The sequence below is a fragment of the Peromyscus leucopus genome, chromosome 8a (assembly GCF_004664715.2).
Source record: "Peromyscus leucopus breed LL Stock chromosome 8a, UCI_PerLeu_2.1, whole genome shotgun sequence".
NCBI lineage: Eukaryota > Metazoa > Chordata > Mammalia > Rodentia > Cricetidae > Peromyscus > Peromyscus leucopus.
Window position 1 is genome coordinate 19,189,894 of NC_051085.1, and position 20,687 is coordinate 19,210,580.

The 20,687-nt window shown below is 38.9% G+C and overlaps 1 protein-coding gene across 1 annotated transcript in view; it reads right to left on the reverse strand.

Annotated features, from left to right (window-relative positions):
- The window catches only part of Tbc1d32 (TBC1 domain family member 32), a 211,962-nt gene that overhangs the window by 166,862 nt on the left and 24,413 nt on the right, over window positions 1-20,687 (reverse strand). The window contains exons 5-11 of the mRNA XM_028868362.2: window positions 17,125-17,250; window positions 15,442-15,520; window positions 15,192-15,295; window positions 15,033-15,094; window positions 13,397-13,541; window positions 10,738-10,797; window positions 6,522-6,612 (exon numbers count right to left, since the gene is read on the reverse strand). Of these exons, the coding sequence (XP_028724195.1) occupies window positions 6,522-6,612; window positions 10,738-10,797; window positions 13,397-13,541; window positions 15,033-15,094; window positions 15,192-15,295; window positions 15,442-15,520; window positions 17,125-17,250 (667 nt within the window). The remainder of the gene's footprint in view (window positions 1-6,521; window positions 6,613-10,737; window positions 10,798-13,396; window positions 13,542-15,032; window positions 15,095-15,191; window positions 15,296-15,441; window positions 15,521-17,124; window positions 17,251-20,687) is intronic.

Genomic DNA, 20,687 nt, shown 5'->3' on the forward strand with positions numbered 1-20,687 from the left:
CCTTTCCTCCCCAAGTTGCTGATAGTCATGGTGTTTTATCACAGCAATTGAAATCCAACTAAACCACCTCTGTATTATAGGCTGGTATAGGCATATTAACATGCATCTGTACACACAGAAGCAGGACATCTGGAGAGTTCATGTATGTAAGCTTCGCTTTCTTAGTGGGGACTCCTCTTTGAGACAGAAGTAGGCAGGAAGAAGGAAGAGAAGTTGATGGGACGGACAAGGAGTAATAAACTGCTAGGGGACATCAGAGAAAGAAACATCTGTATTCGTCACCTTCCTCATTACTGTGATATATCTAACAGAAGTAACTTCAGAGAGGCAGAATTTCTTGTAATTTATGGTTTGCTAGGGTGCAGTCTATCATGTCAGAGTAATTATAAGGGAGTCCACGTGGCTCCATGTGCCTAGGGCTCCTCACATTTCAATCAGAAAGTAAAAATTGCTCAGGCCAAAACCAGGACCAGGTTATAGCCCACAAGACCCTACTGCTGGCCACTTAGCCATCCAGTCAGGATGGTATTTCTTACAGGTTCCACAAACTAAAAATGGCACCAGCAGATGGGGACAAAGCCTTAAAACGCATGACTCTTGGGGGTACATTTTATATTCAAACCATAAAATTCACCACCTGACCCATAGAGGCTTTCTGCCATCTCAGAATGAAAAATGCATCCAATATTCAGTACACTTTAAAAAGCCTCCACAGACTTTAATAATTTCAGCATTGTTCAAAGAACCAAGGGCTCTTCAACTCAAAGAAAAGTCTTTGGTTCAAATGTCTGCAAAACTAAAAGAAAAAAAAAACCACAGCTGTGGTGGTACACACCTTTAATTGCAGGACTCAAGAGACTGAGACAGGCAGATCTCTGAGAGTTCAGTCCCAAAAAGAAAAAAGTTACAGCCAGGCAGTGGTGGCGCACACCTTTAATCCCAGCACTCAGGAGGCAGAGGTAGGAGGAATTTCTGTGAGTTCGGAAGCCAGCCTGGTCTAAAGAGTGAGTCCCAGGACAGCCACAGCTGTTAGTTACACAGAGAAACCCTGTCTCAAATAACCAAAAAAAAAAAAAGTTATAAACCTCTAATATATACTACACAAAGTAAACATCCCCTTTCCAAGCAGTAGAATATGACCACAGGAAGGAAACGCCTAACTAAACAAGAACAACACTCAGCGGCACAAGGACTGAATTTTGCATCGTAACTCCGTATCTGACATCCCAGCTCCTGGTGCTAACGTCAGTGCTCCAGCAGGCCTGGGTGGCTTCCCATGGCCTGCTGATTACATCACAAGTGGCCTCTCACTTGAGCTGGCTCCACCTGGCACTTAAAGCTTTCCTAGACATATGTCCCACATTCCTGGCATCTTCAACATGCTGCGCTCTCCCACGATACATGGCTTCACTTTTACTTCATAGATTAGCCTCTCAGGGTCACTTGGTGGCCCCTTCCCTACCATATACTGCATGGTCTCATCAGCTTTCTAGAACCTTATAGTACACTTCCAAGATCCCAAAACATTTGCAAGCCTGCAAGTCTGTCTAGCCAGCATCACACAGATATGCAAAGATACAAACTTCTACTGTCAACTCAGATGTAACTAGAACCCTCTGAACACTGCCTACCATGGCTATCTTGGCTATATTGCCTCGTAGCTAAACCTAGGGAAGCAGTTCACTAAGCAAGTCTATTGGAGCAAGATGTCATGGAGGTTCTGTCTTTTCAAGCACTCACTTTCAGATACTTGTTTCTCAAATAAATTTGCATTTCTACCCTCTAGAATTTTTCATGGGTAGTATCTTGCCCTCTAGCAAACATTCATAAATACAATATGTCAAGTTTCTCATTCATGACACTAGTCCCTAAAAATTACCATTCTGTTGCCTGTAGCTGCAGCGTCAACCCTCTCCATAAGCACGCAACTCCTTTCCTTAGCACACTGAACATTTTTCACATCCTTCTATATGGTGATATTTTATTTGTACTGAAATGTGATTTTAATTTTATGTTAATAAATAAAGTTGCCCTGAGGTCAGAGCTATTAGAGCCATAGCAAGAGTGTGGTGGTTAGAAGAGCTAGGTAGATTTCTGTATGTTCAGGGATACAGCCAGTATTGGAGACATACACCTTTAAGACCTGGAGGGCGGTACTTACAGGCAGTGACGAGGCAGTCATGTGGTTGGGTTTACAACCAATGAGAAGGCAGAACAGAAAGACTATTTAAAGACAGACACACAGGAAGAAGCTCTCTCGGGGAAGCTAGGAGCACTGCAGGAGGTAAGATTTTAGCTCTGAGCTCTGACCTCTCGGCTTTCTCTTTTACATTGGCTCTGTGTTTCTTATTTTAATAAGACGATTGGTTACATCTACACTTCTAGTCTATTTTCTGGTCTCTCACTCTAACGCTAGCCAAAAACAGCTAGCAATAACCACACGTAGCCTGAACACTAAGCTGAGGTTTTCTTTGTTTAATAATATTTTACTGAGATTGACATAATCGCATCATTTCCCACTTCTCTTTCCTCCTCTCAAGCCTTCTCATGAACCACCCCCACATACATATTTATATTTTGTTTGTGTGTGTGTGTGTGTATAAGATGAGCACAAGTGTTGGCACTGACATGCCACATCACTTGTGCGGAGGTCGGAAAACAACTCACAGGAGTGGGTTCTCTCGGTTCACCACGGGATCTGGGGATTGGATTCAGGTCACCATGGCTTGCATGAGAAGTAACTTTACCCCCTGACCCATCTCATCATCCCAAGAGTTAGTTATTTGAAAAAGAGAAACGAGATGGGAAAACCCATAGCCAAACTAATCAAAAGACTGAGGAAAGCCAAATTAATAAAATCAAGGATTGAAAAGAAAATATCGTTATACAACAGATACTAAGAAAATTCAGAATATCATTCTAAAACATATAAAGTCTAAAAGAAACAAATGAATTTCAAGACAGACATAACCTGCCAAAATTAAACTAAAATGAGATAAACAATTTTAAGATGTATTTTTTTATATGTATGGGTGTTCTGCCTGTATATGTGTCTGATATCTGATGCCCTTGGATGCCAAAAGGGGGCATCAGATTCCCGAAAACTGGAATTACAAATAGTTGGGAACCACAATGTAGGTACTGAGAATTGAACCAGGGTCCTTTGAAGATCATCTAGTGCTCTTAACCTGACTAACTCATCTGCCTGGCCCCAAGATAAACAATTTAAAGAGATCTATAGTAAGCAGTGATTTTGAAGCAGAGGAAAACAAAATCTCCCAGTTAAAACAAGTCCAGGCCCATATGAATTCACTGTTGGATCTACCAGACCTTTATAGATGAGCTAACACCTGTGCTTTTCTAACTACTCCATAAAACAGGAAAAGGAGGACAGTAATCAAACCCTTGTTACAATGTCAGTATTACTCTGCTGCCCAAGCAAATAAAAACACAACAATAAAAAGAGAATTATGGACCAATCTCCCTAATGAACATTATATGTAAACATTCTCAATAAAGATGCTTACAAACTGAATTCAAAACCACAAAGAGATTATTCATCATGACGAAGCTGACTTCACTCAGGGATGGCTCAACACACACAACCAATAACTATAATACACTATATAAATGAACCTGAGAGAAATCACACACACACAAAAATCATCTCAATAGATATGTTTGTGGCTTCTGACAAATTCCACCATCCTTTCATGACAAAAGTCCTGAAGATACTAGGACTAGAAGAAGCATGTCTCAACATAGCAAAGGCGACATGCAGTGGACCTTGAGCCATCAATCATGCTAAGTGGGGAACAATAAAAAGTATTTCCACAAAGGTCAAGAACAAGATAAGAGGGTCTGTCCATGTTTACCAACTATTTTACAATGGAGTATTAGCTAGAAAAATAAGACAAGAGAAAGGATACAAATAGAAAAGTCAATATATCCTTATTTACAAAAGTTACTCTACACATAAAAGACCCTAAAGACATCATGAGAAAATTCTTAGATCTGATGAACACTTTCAGCAACATGACAGGATACAAAATTAACATACAAAAATCAATATTAAAAATCAGTAGCCTTCCAAAGAGAAACGAGCATGCTGAGAATAAAATCAGGAAAACAATTCCATTCATAACTGCCTCAAAAAAAAAAAAATACCTTGTTGTAAACCGAACCAAAAAGTGACTGACCTCTACAAAGAAAATTTGAAAGATTGAAGAGATTAAATATAAAATGAAAATGGCTGTACTACCAAAAGCAATCTGCAGGTTCAATCCAATTTCCATCAAAATTCTAGGGTCATTTGTCGCAGAAATAGTTAAAACAATCTCAAATTTCTATGGAAGTACTACAGACCCTAGTGAGTCAAAGCAGTCCTTACCAAAAAGGCTAAGTCTGGTGGAACCTGATTTCAATGTATCCAATAAAGTCACAGTAACAGAACCTCAATGTATCAACGCAATTCAAATAAAATACAATCACCTCATTTTTTTATAAAGGGACCAAAAATAGACACTGGAGACGTCAGCCCCTTCACTAAGTAGTGCAGGGACAGTTGGTATCTTCACACAGAAGAATGAAACTACATCTTTATCTTTCAACCTCAGCAGATAGATATCATCTCAAAATGGATCCACGACCTCAAAATAGTACCTGAAGCTCTAAAACTGCTAGATCAAAAATTAGGACAGACACTTCAAGATACATTTCTCACAGAACTTTGTTGCTCAGGAAATAAAGCCAACAATCAACAAATGGGACCTCATATCAAAAATGTCTGTACAACCAAGCAGGCAGTGACTTGAATGCCGACAGCCTACACAACAGGGGAAAAATCTGTGCTCGCTACACATCAGAGAGAAAATTAGTATCTGGGATATACAAGTACCTCCAAAAACAGAACAACAGGAAATCAAACACACGAGTCAGTAAGCGAGCCAATTAAATGAATGACAGTTCTCAGAAGATGAAATAGAACTGATCAAAGAATGTATGAAAAATTCAACCATCAGAGAATGCAAACTAAAACACACCAAGGTTCCATCTCACCCCGATCAGAATGGCAGTCATCAAGGAAACAAGTAATGAATGAGGCTGGAGAGACTGCTCAGTGGTCAGGACCTCTTATTACTCTTTCAGAAGACCTGGGTTCAATTTCCAGGACCCTCATATGGTAGCTCACAACCATCTGTAATTGTAATTCCAAGGAATCCTGTGATGATTTCTGTCCTCCAGGAATACCAGGCATACATGTGCGCAGACATATATATACAAGCACCCATACACATACAAGTAATAAAGATTACAAAATAGTTAAAATAAAAAAAAACCTCAGAGGAGGGTGTGAACGAAAGGAAATCCTAAAATTGTTGCTGGAAATGTATATTAACCCAGGCACTATGGGAATCAGTTTGGAGGTTTCTCAGAAAATGTAAAACAAGAATACCACATGATCCAGATACACCATTCCTGAGTGTTTGCCCAAAGAACTCTCAGTCAGTGTATCAGTCAGACATGCTTACACATCAATGTTATCAAGACACCATTCACAATAGCTAAGTTAGAACCAACCAATGTGTCCAACAGCAAGGGAATGGAGATCTATACATATATGTGTGTGTATATGTGTATGTGTGTGTGTGTGTGTGTGTAATGAATAGTATTTTCAGACACAAAGAAAAAAGAAGTTATGTGATTTTCAGGAAAACAGATTCAACTGGAAATAATCATCTTAAGAAATTAACCCAGTCTCAGACATGTGCATTTTCACTCATTTTTAGTTCCTACATTTCACACACATAAAGTTTATGTGTGTGTGCATATGTATGTGTGTATAATTGTATATACATGATTTATATGTGATACACACACACACACACACACACACACACACACACACACACACACACACACGATATTAAAGCAGAGACTAAATTATCCAGGAGAGTAACGGAGACTGGGGATGGGAAGTAAGAAAGGGGAAGGTAGAGAAATACAGTAGGGGAGAAATGTGCTCACCACAGACTACATATGTACATTGAAAGGAATACAGCACCATGTCCAATGATGTAGGAGACCCAGTCCCACTTTTTCCCCCAGGGAACTCTTGAGGAGTGAGGGATAAGATATCAGACAGAAGGATAGAAGGGAGAGAGAAATGGATAGAAACACAGGATAGCCTCGGGAGGGCCTGGATCCACCAGCCCCTTCTGTCCTTTAAAGGGCTATTTATAGGAATGCCAAGGGGTGGAGCAAAAGAGCCCCCTCTAGCACAGCCAAGTGCAGACCCTTCCAAATACTTGGTAACCATGCACGTGGTCAATCCATCCCCTTATGCAGCCCTGCTGGGTAAAGCAAGCTCAGATATCACCAGGAAACCTCTGTGGGCTTCCACACAATGAATACAATAAATTTTTAAAATAAGATTTTTAAGAAATTTAATCTATTACTAAGCTGTTTTTAATAATAATGTTAGCCATTTTAATATATGTAATAGAAAAAACAATGCTTACCACAATGCTTTGAATGTCCCAAAATTTCATCAGTTTTCATAGCCTCACACAATTCCAAGTACTGAACACACTGTTGAACTGCTGTAGTTATCTGAATAAAAATAATAATAACAACTGATTGGTTCCAGAAATACATAGCCACTGTGTCCAAAAATTATAACATTAATCAAGACTATTAAAAAGCCTAATGATATGTATGTATGAAATACTATAAGAGATCCTATCACTGAGCATGCTAACTTTAAAAATTAATTTAAGATAATATGGGTACTCCAATAATTGTTAAAATTTAAACTTTAGGTGCTGGATAGATGGATCAGTGGTTAATAGCACTTGTTGTTCTTACAGAGGACCAGGTTCAATTCCCAGAACCCACATGGTAGATCACAACCATCTGTCACTCCAGTTCCAGACAATCTAAAACCTTCTGGACTCTGCAAGAAGCAGGCACACACATGGGCACTGACATACATGCAGGGAAGCATAATTAATTTTTTAATAATAAAATATAGTTATAGGAATTTAGTATATCCTTATTTTAAATCTGTGTATACCTTACAGAACCAGTCTGTGCCCAGTAATATAAAAAATCTCTTCTCAGCTCCCTACCTTGGGGGCTTTTCTTCTCATCACCCATCAATAGACCAACTGAACCTAGAATTTGTTCCCATCTCAAATATCAGAATTGCAAAAAACTAACTTTAAAAATTCATATTTCAAAGAACAAAGTCACAATAAAAAAAAAAAACCTATTGTCCCTAATGGTCTCAATTATCATGTCTCCTTCTCCACAGCAGAGATTTCCAACCCCCTTCATCACAGACTTATTTCTTTTTAAATTTTATTTATCTGTATTATTTATGTATATGTGCCTGTGTGAGTTTCTGTGCACCATATGCATGCAGGTGCCCTGAGATGTCAGAAGAGGGTATTGAATCGCCTAAAATGGGGTCACAGGTGGTTGTGAGCTGCCCTATGGGTGCTGGGAAGCAATCGTGGGTCCTCTGCAAGAGCAACAAATGCCCTAAATAGCTGAGCCATCTCTCCTGCCCCACAGACATATCACTTACAGATGACTTTTAATTCTAATTTCTGAACAAAATAGATGCTCTTGGTAAGATAAGGACTGGTGAGACTTGAGTTAGGTGATATAAAACTGTTGGAGATCAGTCTCAAGTGAGGGTGTGGGGAGCTGGAGTGTAATAAAGGAACGAGAACTGAAAATGCAAAGGTATCTAGTGTATAGAAATGAATAACAGCAACAGCTGGTATAAGGTCCGAGACTGTACTTCTTTTCCGGTGAGCAGGCCATGTTCATGTAGAGGTTCCTTTTCTGTTATTGCTGCTTTGTTTGGTTAATATTACTAAAAATGGTGAGAAGGCTTTCCATATACCTAAACTGTTTTTGCAAATACTGCTGTTCATATTGCACATCTGTTTTCAATCTACTAACCTGAGATCCTGGACCAAACCGAGTACGACCCAGCCCACTGTGGGTAGTGCTACCCCTGGGCTAGTGGTCCTGGGTTCTATAAGAAAGCAGTGGGAATGGAAGACACCAAGGCCTTCTAGACACAACATGACCCATGCACATGAGGTTTCACATAGACTATGGCAATGCACTTGGCCTCTAGAGGGTCTAAGGCGGATGGAGTCGGAGCACTAAGAAGGAAAGTGGACAGAAGCCAATCCCTAACCCAGAAGCTATCTCCAATTGATAACCATTCACAAAGGGACAATGAGTTATCTCCAACAGAGTCTCACTGAGTATACAAACAGCACTTAGAGGCAGGCCCCATGTCCAGCAGCAGTTGGCCAACACAAAACTAACTCTTGAGGTTTCGGTTGTGAGTCTAGCCTTGAAAGGTTAAACCATCTCTCCAAAATGAATCTCAAAAATGGTATTTAGGGAGGGTTGCTGTTTGGTTTTGTTTTTAAGCTTACAGTTGTTTTGAATGCACAGTATGATTTTCGGTTTTGTGTTTTTATGCCATTTTTATGTGTGCAAATGTCTGTGTCTCTGCATCTGTGTTTCTTGTGCTTTTTGTTTGGCACTTTTCCTTTCAGGTCACCTGTTTGCTTTGACCTATTCAGGTTTGTTCTTATTTTATCTTCATTCCTTTCTTTTCCCTTCTAGATACTTGTTTGTTTTCTAATGAGAGAGAGCAAAAAAGGGTATGGACATGGTTTGGGTGGGTAGGGAGGAGGGGAAGGAGCTATGGGGGGTTGGAGGAGGAAAACCCTAATCAGAATATGTTGAATGAAAACAATCTGTTTTCAATAAAAAAAAATTATTTAATATAGTAACAGTTGCTACTTTCAGGAACTTTTGATCGGAAAAAAAAAAATTAGTTTTTCCTAATAGACTCAACATCAAAAGAACAGAAGAATATAGTTTCTTCAACTGAAAACATAAAGCATTACATCCAAAACAATGTTTCTCACTGTTCACTTATGCTTCAACTATCCAGAAACTTACATATCCTTGCAGCCAAGTTTTCACTTCATTACCCATTTCAATGTCTTCTATTATTTCTATTTCTTCCTCTATCTTCTAACCATAACTATTCTTTGTTGTTAAAAAGAGTAATAATCACAGGAGAGAAATAATGATTTCATGACAGAAAAAAAAATCAAAGAAGCAGAAATCAGATAGACAGGGTGAATACAGACCGAAGAATCAAGCTGGCATCTCCCTAGTTTTCAAACAGACATACAAAGCTGGGTTCTCAAAATTCCCAACTGTATTCCATACATGGTAATTATGCAAGCAGACATACAACCAGACTATTCATTCCATTGTTATTGCTCAGACAGAGTGGGGAGAGTTAAATATCGAAGGGCAGAGAAGGCCAGGAGAGAATTTAACCTAGCTTTCAGGTTATTTTTGTTTATAACTCCAGGAGCTGGGAATCAACCTCTGGTCCTCTAAAAGAGCAGCCAACACTCTTAAACACGGCACCATCTCTCCGGCCTCCTAAATTACCCTTTCTTGTCCTTGAAACTTAGAGAGCTTTATAGAAAAGAAATAGGGTTTTAGGCAGAATCTTGAGAAAGCTTGAGCCATTACATAAATAAAACTATTTGACCAAGTTGAGAAAATATTAAAATAATTTATAATAAAGAAATTTTACATGCAAGCAAAAATTGGTTGTTGGAGTTAGCTTTCAAATAAGAAACAGATAGATTCTAAGGGCCAATCTCTAAGAAGCACCTTAAATACTTCTGGGGCCTCTGTGATAGCAAGGGTGAATTTCTATTTGGATATAAACACTGAAGAATAACCTTGGGGCTTTTCTCTCTTGCTTTGTTAAAACTGGATAAGTCTATGTATTTATGGCAACAAATCTCCCTTTCTACAGTAATTACAGAGAAACAATATGTAGAAGAATCTATTTCAATTGTTCTACACATTTTCTAGGACCATTGACCTCTACAAATAAAGTTCCCTGCCATTAGCCAATGTTTCTCTCTCCTTCTCCGGCTAGCTTCTCTTGACTGTCACAAACACAAAACCAAGTTTCCCCTTGTTCACATTTTGCTCCATTACTCCGATCCAAAAATTGACAATTCCAGGAATCCTGCCTTCAAATAGCTTCTAGACTCTAGGTTCTGCCTCAATACAGAAACCACATTTATTACCTTCTTAAATGCTTTTTTAAATTACATGTTTTCATGTTTGTCAATTATTATCTGTTTTACTGATTTCTTTTCCATTTCTTTCGGTATCCTTATACATTGTTCCATAACAGCAATGAACATGGATATTTTGGGTAAGAAATGAATAGTATCGAGCTGTATTTAGTATAACTCAAACCAAATTTTGCAAACACAAAGGCATTTCTCACTGAGTCTTTTTCACACCACTTTCACGCATTGGCTCGGTATATTTTATAGAAGTAATTCCCTTATTAATAGCTGACCTGAGTCAAATTACATGGTAATCCTTAAAAATATGGCTTCTCTCCAACCAGTATATTATTTATGGCAGCCAATTTGCCACATACTTGCCTATTTCCTGTTTCCCTTAGTGTCCTTTAAGACTCAACTTTTATCTCTTTACATTTCATATAATAGGAGTTTAAGGTCATATTAAAAGGGATTGCTTCATTACCCAAGATTAATCACTGCCACGCAACTTTGCATATTTAAGGCACTACATCACGTATCTTTCTGTGACATTATTTCTTAGCATAAAAACAGACGTGTAGCTTACCAGAGATTTATATTTCTTTTCAAGTAGTCTTAGTACTGCAGTTCTGCTGTAATATGCATGCTAAAATTAAAGAGAAAAGCATTTAATGTTAAAGGTATGTCATTTTAAATCCATTTCCTCCATCGTTTACAGTGTCATAAACCATACCATAACTTAGGTTTAAAATATCATAATCAATGTCAAGCAGGTTTTACCTATGTGTAATGAACTACAAGCATAGTAATCACAAGAATGCAAATTGCATAAAAAATAGTGTAGATCATTTCGTGACAGATTAGAGATGAGGGCAACAATTCATTACTTATGTCCAATTTCTATGCTAAACTAGTTTTTAAAAAAATACCTCCAAAGTAGTATGCTGAGCTATGAGTATATGATCCAAGGTGTAGGGGGAGGATATGTAAATGAGAGAGGGAAACAAGACCACTAATTCTGTGTGACTACATGCACAGAAATTTGCAAAGGTGAGATACTCCAACAAGACAACTTCTTTGTCACTTTATACCAATATTATTTGTAAATAAATGCCTATGCTCAAAATGTCTTTATTTCCTTAGGACCAATATTAGATGAAATTAAAACACATACATACATAATATTGTAGGAAGCCAGGGAAAATTATAAGTATTTTAGCTAGAATTATAAGCATTTAACTAACCAGCTTTAATGTTTAAATCTGCTCCTTCGTTTTATTTAAAAACAATAAAATAATTAAAACATCACTAAAAACTTCATCAGGATTCTGGTGATCGAATTTTTAATTCATTACACAGTGCTTTTATTCAAAGCTCACCAAAATCCTGTGTGATTTTAGCCCTTTGGCTTAAAATGTTTTTAAAAACCATTAATCCCTTTCTCAGTAATTACTAAAGGAAATATGCTGGCGTATAAATGAAACTACTGTTAGTATTATCCTGTTCTGCCAAGCCTGGTGATTGACACCTAAAATCCCCAGCTCTGGGAGATGGAGGCATGAGAATCAGGAGTTCAAGTTCATTTCAACTACATAGTGAGTTCAAGACCAACATGGTTTATAAACAGAAAGTTCTGAAAAAGAAACCTTACTGCATCTTTATCAGAAGGGTCAGCAAACTATGGCCCTAAAACCAAATCTACCCACTATGCATTTGTGTAAGCAGTGTCTTATTGGAACACCCTGCACCTGCTACCATTTAGACTGAAAAGCTGCAAAAAAATTGTCCAGTGCACAAAGCTAGAAATACTTACTGCCTGGCTCTTTACATAAAATGTCTGCCAACCCTTCCCTTAGACACAAAGGGTACAGGGGAATGAGAGACATTTCTGTTGCTTTAATAAGCATAAATAAAATACTTAATTTAATAATTTTCTAGTGTCATAGTTTTTTGTGATCTGCCTCATTCACTTATTGAAAATCAAAATGTTAAGTGAAAAAGCTTTACAGTTATCAGAATATAATTTAATTTTTGTTTAAAACAAAAGACTTAACCATAATAACATATATTATATAAATATGAATCTATATAAAGCTAGGACTTAATGGTTATCCCTGTATTGTATAGGGTTAATGTGCTTTTACATTTTTTGCATATTGTCTTCAATAAAGCTAGTTTCATCTTTGAGAAAATTAAGAAAAACTATCAGATGGAGGCTACAAATGATTCAGGTTAATTAATTAAATTGATTTAATTAATAATAATAAATTTAAACACTACTACATAGATGATATAAGGGTTAGCACTACAGAGGTGTGCTCTAACAAACTAGGCATATACCACAGACTTTCAACATCAAAAGACAAAGTCAACTAGTCAGACTGCTCTGCTAAGTACTAAGTGAGAAGTCCCGTCCCCTCTCTCTGCTCCGCAGACAAGTACCTAGAGCTGGACAGACAGGACAAGAAGGACAAAGCCATAAGCACAGGGGTCAGTGTTGGTGCTGCTACAAGAGAGGGACTCTGTCATTCCACGACAGCTGACAGGTGACAGTACAGACAACTCTAACACGGCTTTCAACCTGGGTCTGTCATACGCCTCTCTGGAAACGGCCAGATCCAGGCATTAAACATCTCCCCAAATGCAGGTTCAGGAAGCAGCAAACAAAACCGCTTCTAGGCATTAGCCTCCAAACTAGTGGTTCTCAATCTGTGGGTCGTGACCCCCTTGGGAATCCCATACCAGATAGCCTGTGCATCAGATATTTACATTATCATCCATAACATTAGCAAGACTACAGTAGCAAGGAAATGATTTTATGGCTGGGGGTCCCCACAACATGAGGAACCGTATTAAAGTGTCACAGCATTAGGAAGGGTGTTGAAAACCAGTGCTCTAAACCCAAGAAAAACGAGCCCTGAATCCCTATGTCCTGCCACCCCTATTTATGATTTCTGTAAGTGTAGATTCACGAAAATCAAGACCTTTGATAAATAATTCATCTTAAGTCGACTCAAATGGATCACCACTTAAAACCTCTCCTGCCTTTCCCTGGGCAAAACAGCTTTCCCACGCCTTAGATCTGACACCCCCAAACAGGGCACCGGCCACCTACTGCCACATCCATCTGTATACAGACTAAAGGCAGTCACATATGCGGAAAGCCAATTATAACTCAGCGCACACCCAGCACATGAAACTGGCTAGTCACTAAAATGATAGAGAAAAAAAACATTTTTCCTTACCATCCATTTTTTGAACCACACAGCTTTAGTATCAACTAATGCAAAAAAATAGATGGGATCCAAAATCTTCTGTGAGACAAGATGGCTTTGATCGTGTTTGACGGACAGCAGGGACAGAGTACTCTCCACAATTTCCTCCATGTACCTTAGAGTTTGGGAAAGAAGTAATTTCAAAAAATAAACAATGGGTGGTGCATGTGATGGTCTTATCCTTCTGGAATAACAATGTGGAATGTAATCTTTATAATTTCTATAAATTCTGTAATTCTGTACAATTCTATAATTGTACTTTCTATAAAGGGTAGAGGTTAAGAGCTGGTCAGTTTTTCTGTTCTGTTGCACGAATCCTAAACGGTCTTATAATAAAAACCTGTAACCAGATATTGGGGTAAATGCTGAAAGATGAGAGGAAACAAGCCACAGCCACTTCTCACCTCGCCAGCTCCTCAGCCAATCCCGTCTCCACAAATCCTCAGACTGAATGTCCCTCCCTGAGTCCTCAGCTGAAAAGACCCCTGTTCCTGTTTCCTAATGCCTTATACGCCTTTCTCGCTCAGCCATTTCACTTCTTATGTAAACCTTCCTAGTGCTGGGATTAAAGGCGTGTGTGCTTCCCAAAAACTGGTAACAAAGGCATGAGATCTCAAGTGCTGGGACTAAAGGTGTGAGCCACCACTGCCTGGAATGGCTATAGACATTATAGCCTGGCTCTGTTCTCTTTTAGACTGGATTAATCTGGTGTAGTCTACGATGGCCCTGAACTCACAGAGATCCAGACGGATCTCTGCCTCTGCCTCTGAGTGCTAGGATTAAAGGTGTGTGCTACCACTGCCTGACCTCTGTGGCTAGCTCTGTCCTCTGATCTTTAGGCAAGCTTTATTAGAGTCCAACAATAATATCTCCACACTGTTCTAAAAACTTAAGTTCCTTCTGCTTCAGCATTCAAGTCTCCAGATATAACGCTCAGTTTTAGACTCGCAGATGCTCTTACAATCGTTTCAGAATCTTTTAAGAAACTTGTCCAAAGTAGCGAACATCCCTACGAAACCAGGACTCAACGCCCTTCTTTCACAATGCTGTAGGTGACATAAAAACAATGCTTGAGTAGGACCATGTGCACAGCTAAGTACGCCTACATCGAAGAAAAACTGTACTAATACCTTCTGTCCTGGTGAACTTCTCTGCTGCTGTGATAAACACCAGGACCAAAAGCAACTTCGAGAGGAAAACATTCGCTTTTGCTCACAAGTTACATTCCATCAAGGGAAGCCAAGACAGGAAGTTGAGGCAGGAGCTTCGGGCAGAAATCACGGAGGCCCCGCTTACGGCTTCTCTCCTCAAGCCTGCTCCCTTGGCTCACTAAACACTTTTCTCATACAGCCCGGGCCCACGTGCCTACGGAAGGCACCTCCTGCATCAATCTGCGGTTAAGAAAATACCCTGTAGGACAGCGTGATGGGGGCAGCTTCTCAGCTGAGGGCCTCCTTTCCTGGGTGGTTCTATTTTGTATCAAGCTGGCAAAACCTAAGCGGCACAGTGAACCATGTAAGTCACCAAAGGCCACTGTTCCCTTCTGTTCTGGAAAGACCTGAGGGGCAGAGCCCATGCCTTACATTGCCTGACTCGAGGGACTTACTTCTCTGGGTGACGAATCCAAAAAGATGGAACCTCTTTCTGATATTCATTCAGAAGGCGAACCTGTAAGCAGTACACAAAATCTCTCAAAATATTATAATTCTGAAATAATAGATCTACTTGACATAATGTGATTGTAGTATTATGTAGTAAATGATACCTTCTTCAGTAAGCGGGTCACATTCGGACTGGTTATGTCTACTCCAGTTGAAAGAGTGGGAATGTGATTTTCTCTAGAAAGAAAGTATAACTCCAGATATTTAGCTGAAAACAAAGATGAAAATATATAGCCATTATATTATATAGTGCTTCTGGAAAAGTCATTGCTTATGAATTTTCCTTAAGTATATACAAGAAAAATATTTGAGGTGCACATACCTCAAATAAAATAAAATATTCAGTGAACATACCTAAGCTTGTATAAATTTCCTTGGTCATGTGTAATGGCGAGAGTGTAAAAGTCTGTGCATAGAACTTTAGAATCCGGTCCTACAGAAATGAGAGAGAACATCCTGACTGAAGCTTCTTACAACCGCACAGATGAAACACTTTACACATTTAAACAGAAAATAAACACAAAAGACTCTATCCAAAACCAGATGAAGCACATGTCTGTTTTAAAAGGCATATTCTTGTTCAGCCAAAAGGAAAACTAACCACAGCTAAGAGTAAAACGGAAGACAAAAATGTACTTCTGTAAGATCTTGTAATGGCAAGCAACGGGAGCAGAAAGCGGAAGGAAGGAGGAGTCAGTGGGGCTGGGAAACCAGGCTGGAGGCTCGCATGGAGGTTCTAGTCTGGATCTAATGACGTCATCCAGCAGTGGGCACACAGGTAACACTACATTGCCAGACCTCACATAGTCAAGTCCAGGACTTGTTTCTTTATATTTAACATTAGTGAATGCTTAGGAGTCCTTCTAGGAACAGTGACTATTCACTAGAATAAAAAAATACTACATAAACATTTTAATTTTCAATTTATCAAAACTCCCGGAGAAAATAATCACAAAATAAACTGAATGAGAAGTAAAGGCAGTCCCTGACACTAACAGGCATTAAAACAGTGCCTGACCCTTCATTTTCTTTCAAACCACTTAAATAGGATGAGAAGAGGAAATCTTCTAGCAAAATACAAGTTGCCATTAAATAAAAACAATCGTGCCTCACATTTTCTAATCTACAGGAACAAAATTAATAACCTTGTTTATATCACCCAGGCTAATATTTTCACGGGAAATAGGTCCCCAGATGGTTAATGGTATCTCCCGCTAACTCTAAGACCTTCCTACTGAACCAAGGCTCTGAAGTGTGTGGAGTCCGGGTTGACAGCTGCAGCGGCTCATAAGAATCTGTCGTTTCTCAGCCACTAGAGGCTTCGGTCAGCTGCACGTAACAGCTCTATAGAACAGCAATGATGTCGCCAGCAATTTAGATGCAGCATAAACTGAAAATAAAAGGATGCTATATCTGTCCAAAACGATTTGATCCTGCCTCCAACTTTCTTTATAACAATTGTTGGCAACTTGTGAACTCAAGTAATGAGCTGAACCTTGCTGCATGGTAATGTACAATAGCTAAATAAAGCAACTTGTAATGACCCATCAGAAACTTTTAACATGTTTATAAAGTCATAATTTTTGAAATCAAGAAAATATATTCAGGCATGATTCTCTTCCATCAGATAAGGGAAAAAATACAGGTAAACTGACAATTACATTTCTTTTTAGAATTGAAATGCTAAAGGTGACCCTAAAAATATCTCTTTTGGCCCCTTTGAAGTCCTCATATCAAAGTTTTTATAGAAATGTAGAATACTTTCTGGGGTTTGTATTCAAGGCAAACATCTTTTTCTTTTGATATAAATAACAAAAGTGGTCCCCAAATCATTTCTGCCTCGAGTCTAATAATATCTCCCCTGATGGAAGATTTAAAATACATAAATGTAACTGGATACCTTGTTTTGCCATGACTACCTGCCTCCTGTCTCTCTTGTGATGTAAACCCTAAACTGAAGTTCCACGGCTGAGCTACTAAGGAAAAGGATGAAATCCCCCTTGGGTCTAGAAGAGTGATTCACGGCCGTCTCCTTACAGTGAACGTAGGATCTGGATCAGACAGAGACGAAGTCAGTTTTTCACAGAGAGTGGTCCAGTTTTCACAGTTCAGGACATCCGAAGGAGGAGCTGAGCATAGTGTTTGCAAAGCTTCATATCTCACCTACAGAGTTTAAAATAACCGTGTTATTTGTTGTTCGAATCTTAGATGGTCTTTTAGTTAAAAAACAAACAAACAAAAACCCGAAGCCAGATATCAGGGTGAAAGCTGAAAGATGAGAGATGCAGAGAAGCCAGCCACTAGTTCTACGTCTACAAAATCCTCAGTCTAAAGAGAGTGAGTTCTCCTCATGCCTTATATACATTTCTCTGCCCTACCATAATACTTCCTGGGATTAAAGACTCGTGTGCTTACCAATCAAAGGCATGAGATCTCAAGTGCTAGGATTAAAGCTGTGTGCCACCACTGCCGGACCTTTATGTCTAATCTAGTGGCTGGCTCTGTCCTCTGATCCTCAGGCATGATTATTAGGGTACACCATATATATAATAACCACAGTTATTAATGCTAAAAGAATTTCCATTCTCCAAGTTTAACAAACTACTAAGAGGAAGAACCAGAGAAACTATGTTTTATTGAGTTGCTTTTGAGAATCAGATGCTCTTTCATAAAGTAACACTTAGGAACACTTTTGTGTAAACTAAGTGCTAGGTAGAGAAAGCAAAAACAGGCTGTCTTTTGAAATGAAATCTGAAACAGTACGTGTACTGTGACTATACCTCATCTAAGAGAAATGGATGGAGGCTGCACTGGAACCACCACGCAACATTTTCCAGGAGCCTCATCCTGGGCATCCCCACACTGTAAGCCTCCCACTAGAGCTGCTACGGACTGCCTGATTTACGTTCAGCACACCGCCCACACAGCCACTGGAAAGGCATCCCCATTCCTGCCTCTGTGAGCAGCTCCCAGGGAACAATCTGATCAAGTGTTTTCATTTTGCTGCTGGACCATATTTTCTGGCCTCTTAGCCACTGAAGGAGAAAAACTAACTCAGTGGTGAAATGCAAAATTGAATTTCTGCCTTCCCTCAGAAAGGCTACTTCCTAATCATTATAGAATCCAATCAGAATTCACCCCAAACACACACTCAAGGGACAAAAGCGGAGAAGGCTCCACCTCATAGCTTCATTGCACTCTCATAACTGCTAAAAAGGCAGCATAACAAGGCCAAGCTTCTACTTAAAGTCTGGTCACTTGATACAAATCAAAGCTAGGAAGCGACATTGAGGCAGCAGAGACCTCCAAAAAGTCTCTAAGCAAGAATACATTTACAAGTAATCCATTTAAATTGAAGACAAAATTTGTAATATATAAAAGTAGTTTAGTCTCATATCCGGTTTCATTTAGCATTTTTTACTAATAATCAAGAAAATAAAGCAGAATGCAAAATGCCAAAAGAAAATATAGTGATCTCTGATTTCTTAGACTTCAATAGGATAAATCAGAACTATTCATTTAAACAGAACCATTTCTGGAAAGTAATTCATTTGAAAAATTGAGACTAAATGACATACCAAAGATATACCTAAAGATACACCCAAAAGTCTGAGGTTTTAAAAAAAAACCTCCAGCCAGGATCCCTCCCCGGCTGGCCTGCCTCAAGCGGCCCAACCAAGAATGGACCAGCGAATGCCAGTCTAAGTTTAATTAGAAGAACAGCTCATTGGAGTGAACAGAGGTCCATACAGACACCCATGGCTGCACAAGATACTGAGAACACGTGACAGCTGAGAGATCAACCCTAAACAAAACATTTGCACCATCTCTGTAAGGCTCAGGATCATCACAGAGGAGGCACAAGAAAGCCGGAAGATGAGGGAAAGGGCTGTGAAATAGCATCTTCTAAGCAAGACATAGCCATGGCCATCGTGACCTCGGCAAGACCAGGCATGCCCACAGTCAGCTACGGATGTGAGAGGAAGGCTGGGAACCCTCTAACTTACTGGTGTTGCCAACTAACAGACTCCGGCAGAAGGAAGGTAGAGTACCCTGTCTTGGGTCCACTAGTGAGCCCCACAGGCCCAATCCATGCCCACAGTCAAAGGGAAATGAAACAAAATAAGAGGTCATGAGTATGGGAAAAGAGATTAAGTGGGGAGGGGCTATCAGAGTTGAGAGGGAGATCACAGAGGGTAGAGTTAGTAAAGAAAATGCATTAAATACGTGTATGATATTGCCAAAGAACAAAATGTATTAATAAAAAGTTTTAAAAAATAAACTTTAGAAAGGAAATTCAATTCTGTAACAAAAACTCTTGGTACTGTTCTCATGCAAACTGATTTATTAGCCTAACATGCTACATATATTTACACACACACACACACACACACACAAAAAATTGTTTTTCGAATTGACACAAGTAAATGTGAAAGATTTCAGGGAGAGTCTGATGAATTGGAGTGAGAGTAACCAGTAGATGCTACATACACAGATGCAACTGTCTAAAAAGAAACTTAATTTTTTAAAAATCTGTTTTTATACTTTCCGTAAGAAAAATATGACCAATGTTCTTTAAGCAATGTTAAAGAACCAATGTTCTTTAAGCAATGTTCTCTAAGCAGCAAAGAGGACACATTAGGACCACTGGAGAAATTTGTAAAATATAATTAAAACCAGCAATTTTAAAAGAAAGATTTACTTCCTTAAAATATACAAAGGCTATCATTTTCCTTGGCTATCTAAGCCTTAAGGCCTATTACTCCTGATTTTCTATTTCCATATGCAGTTGCTCTCCAGCTCTTGCAAAACATGTATTTCCAAAATAATTTATCTGTACTGGTTGTGTTCATTTGAATGAGAATGGCCCCCATGGGCTCATGTACTTGAATATTTGGTACTCAGTTGTTGGAACTGTTTAGGAAGGATTAGGATGCATGCTGAAGAGGTATGTCACTGGGGGCAGGCTCTGAGATTTCAAGACTCCTGTGATTCACAGTTCTCTCTCTCTCTCTCTCTCTCTCTCTCTCTCTCTCTCTCTCTCTCTCTCTCTCTCTCTTTCTCTCTCTCTCTCTCCTTTGTGGCTGTGGATTGAGATGAGAGGACAGCTGTTTCTTCACTCTGCCATTATGAACTGAAACCATAAGTCAAATCAAATGCTTCCTTTCCTAAGCTGCCTTGGTTCTGTGTTTTATCACAGCAATAGGAAAGTAACTCCACTTGTCTTCCATTCTCACTGTATGCTTTTTGGACCTTACAAAGAACTATTTTAAATTTGAGTTACAGTCTATGAATTTTTATTCTTGGGTAAATTTCTTTTCTTTTTTCATTTATTCTTGTACACTGCTGTATTTTTAAAAAGTTCAGTTCGCCTTTTATCCTCTTGCTCTGATAAAATTTGTTTCTCTCAATCAATAACATAAAAACCAAACTCCCTTACTGGATTTAACAGTGCACCCAAACCTCTCTTTCTTTCACTAACATAGCTCTAAAAATGAAGCCATATCAAATTCCCTTTAGTAAACAATGTGTAAGCTTACTTTTTTCCATGAAATAATGTAAAATATGTAATTAGAAATATTTAGAAATAAATGCTTACT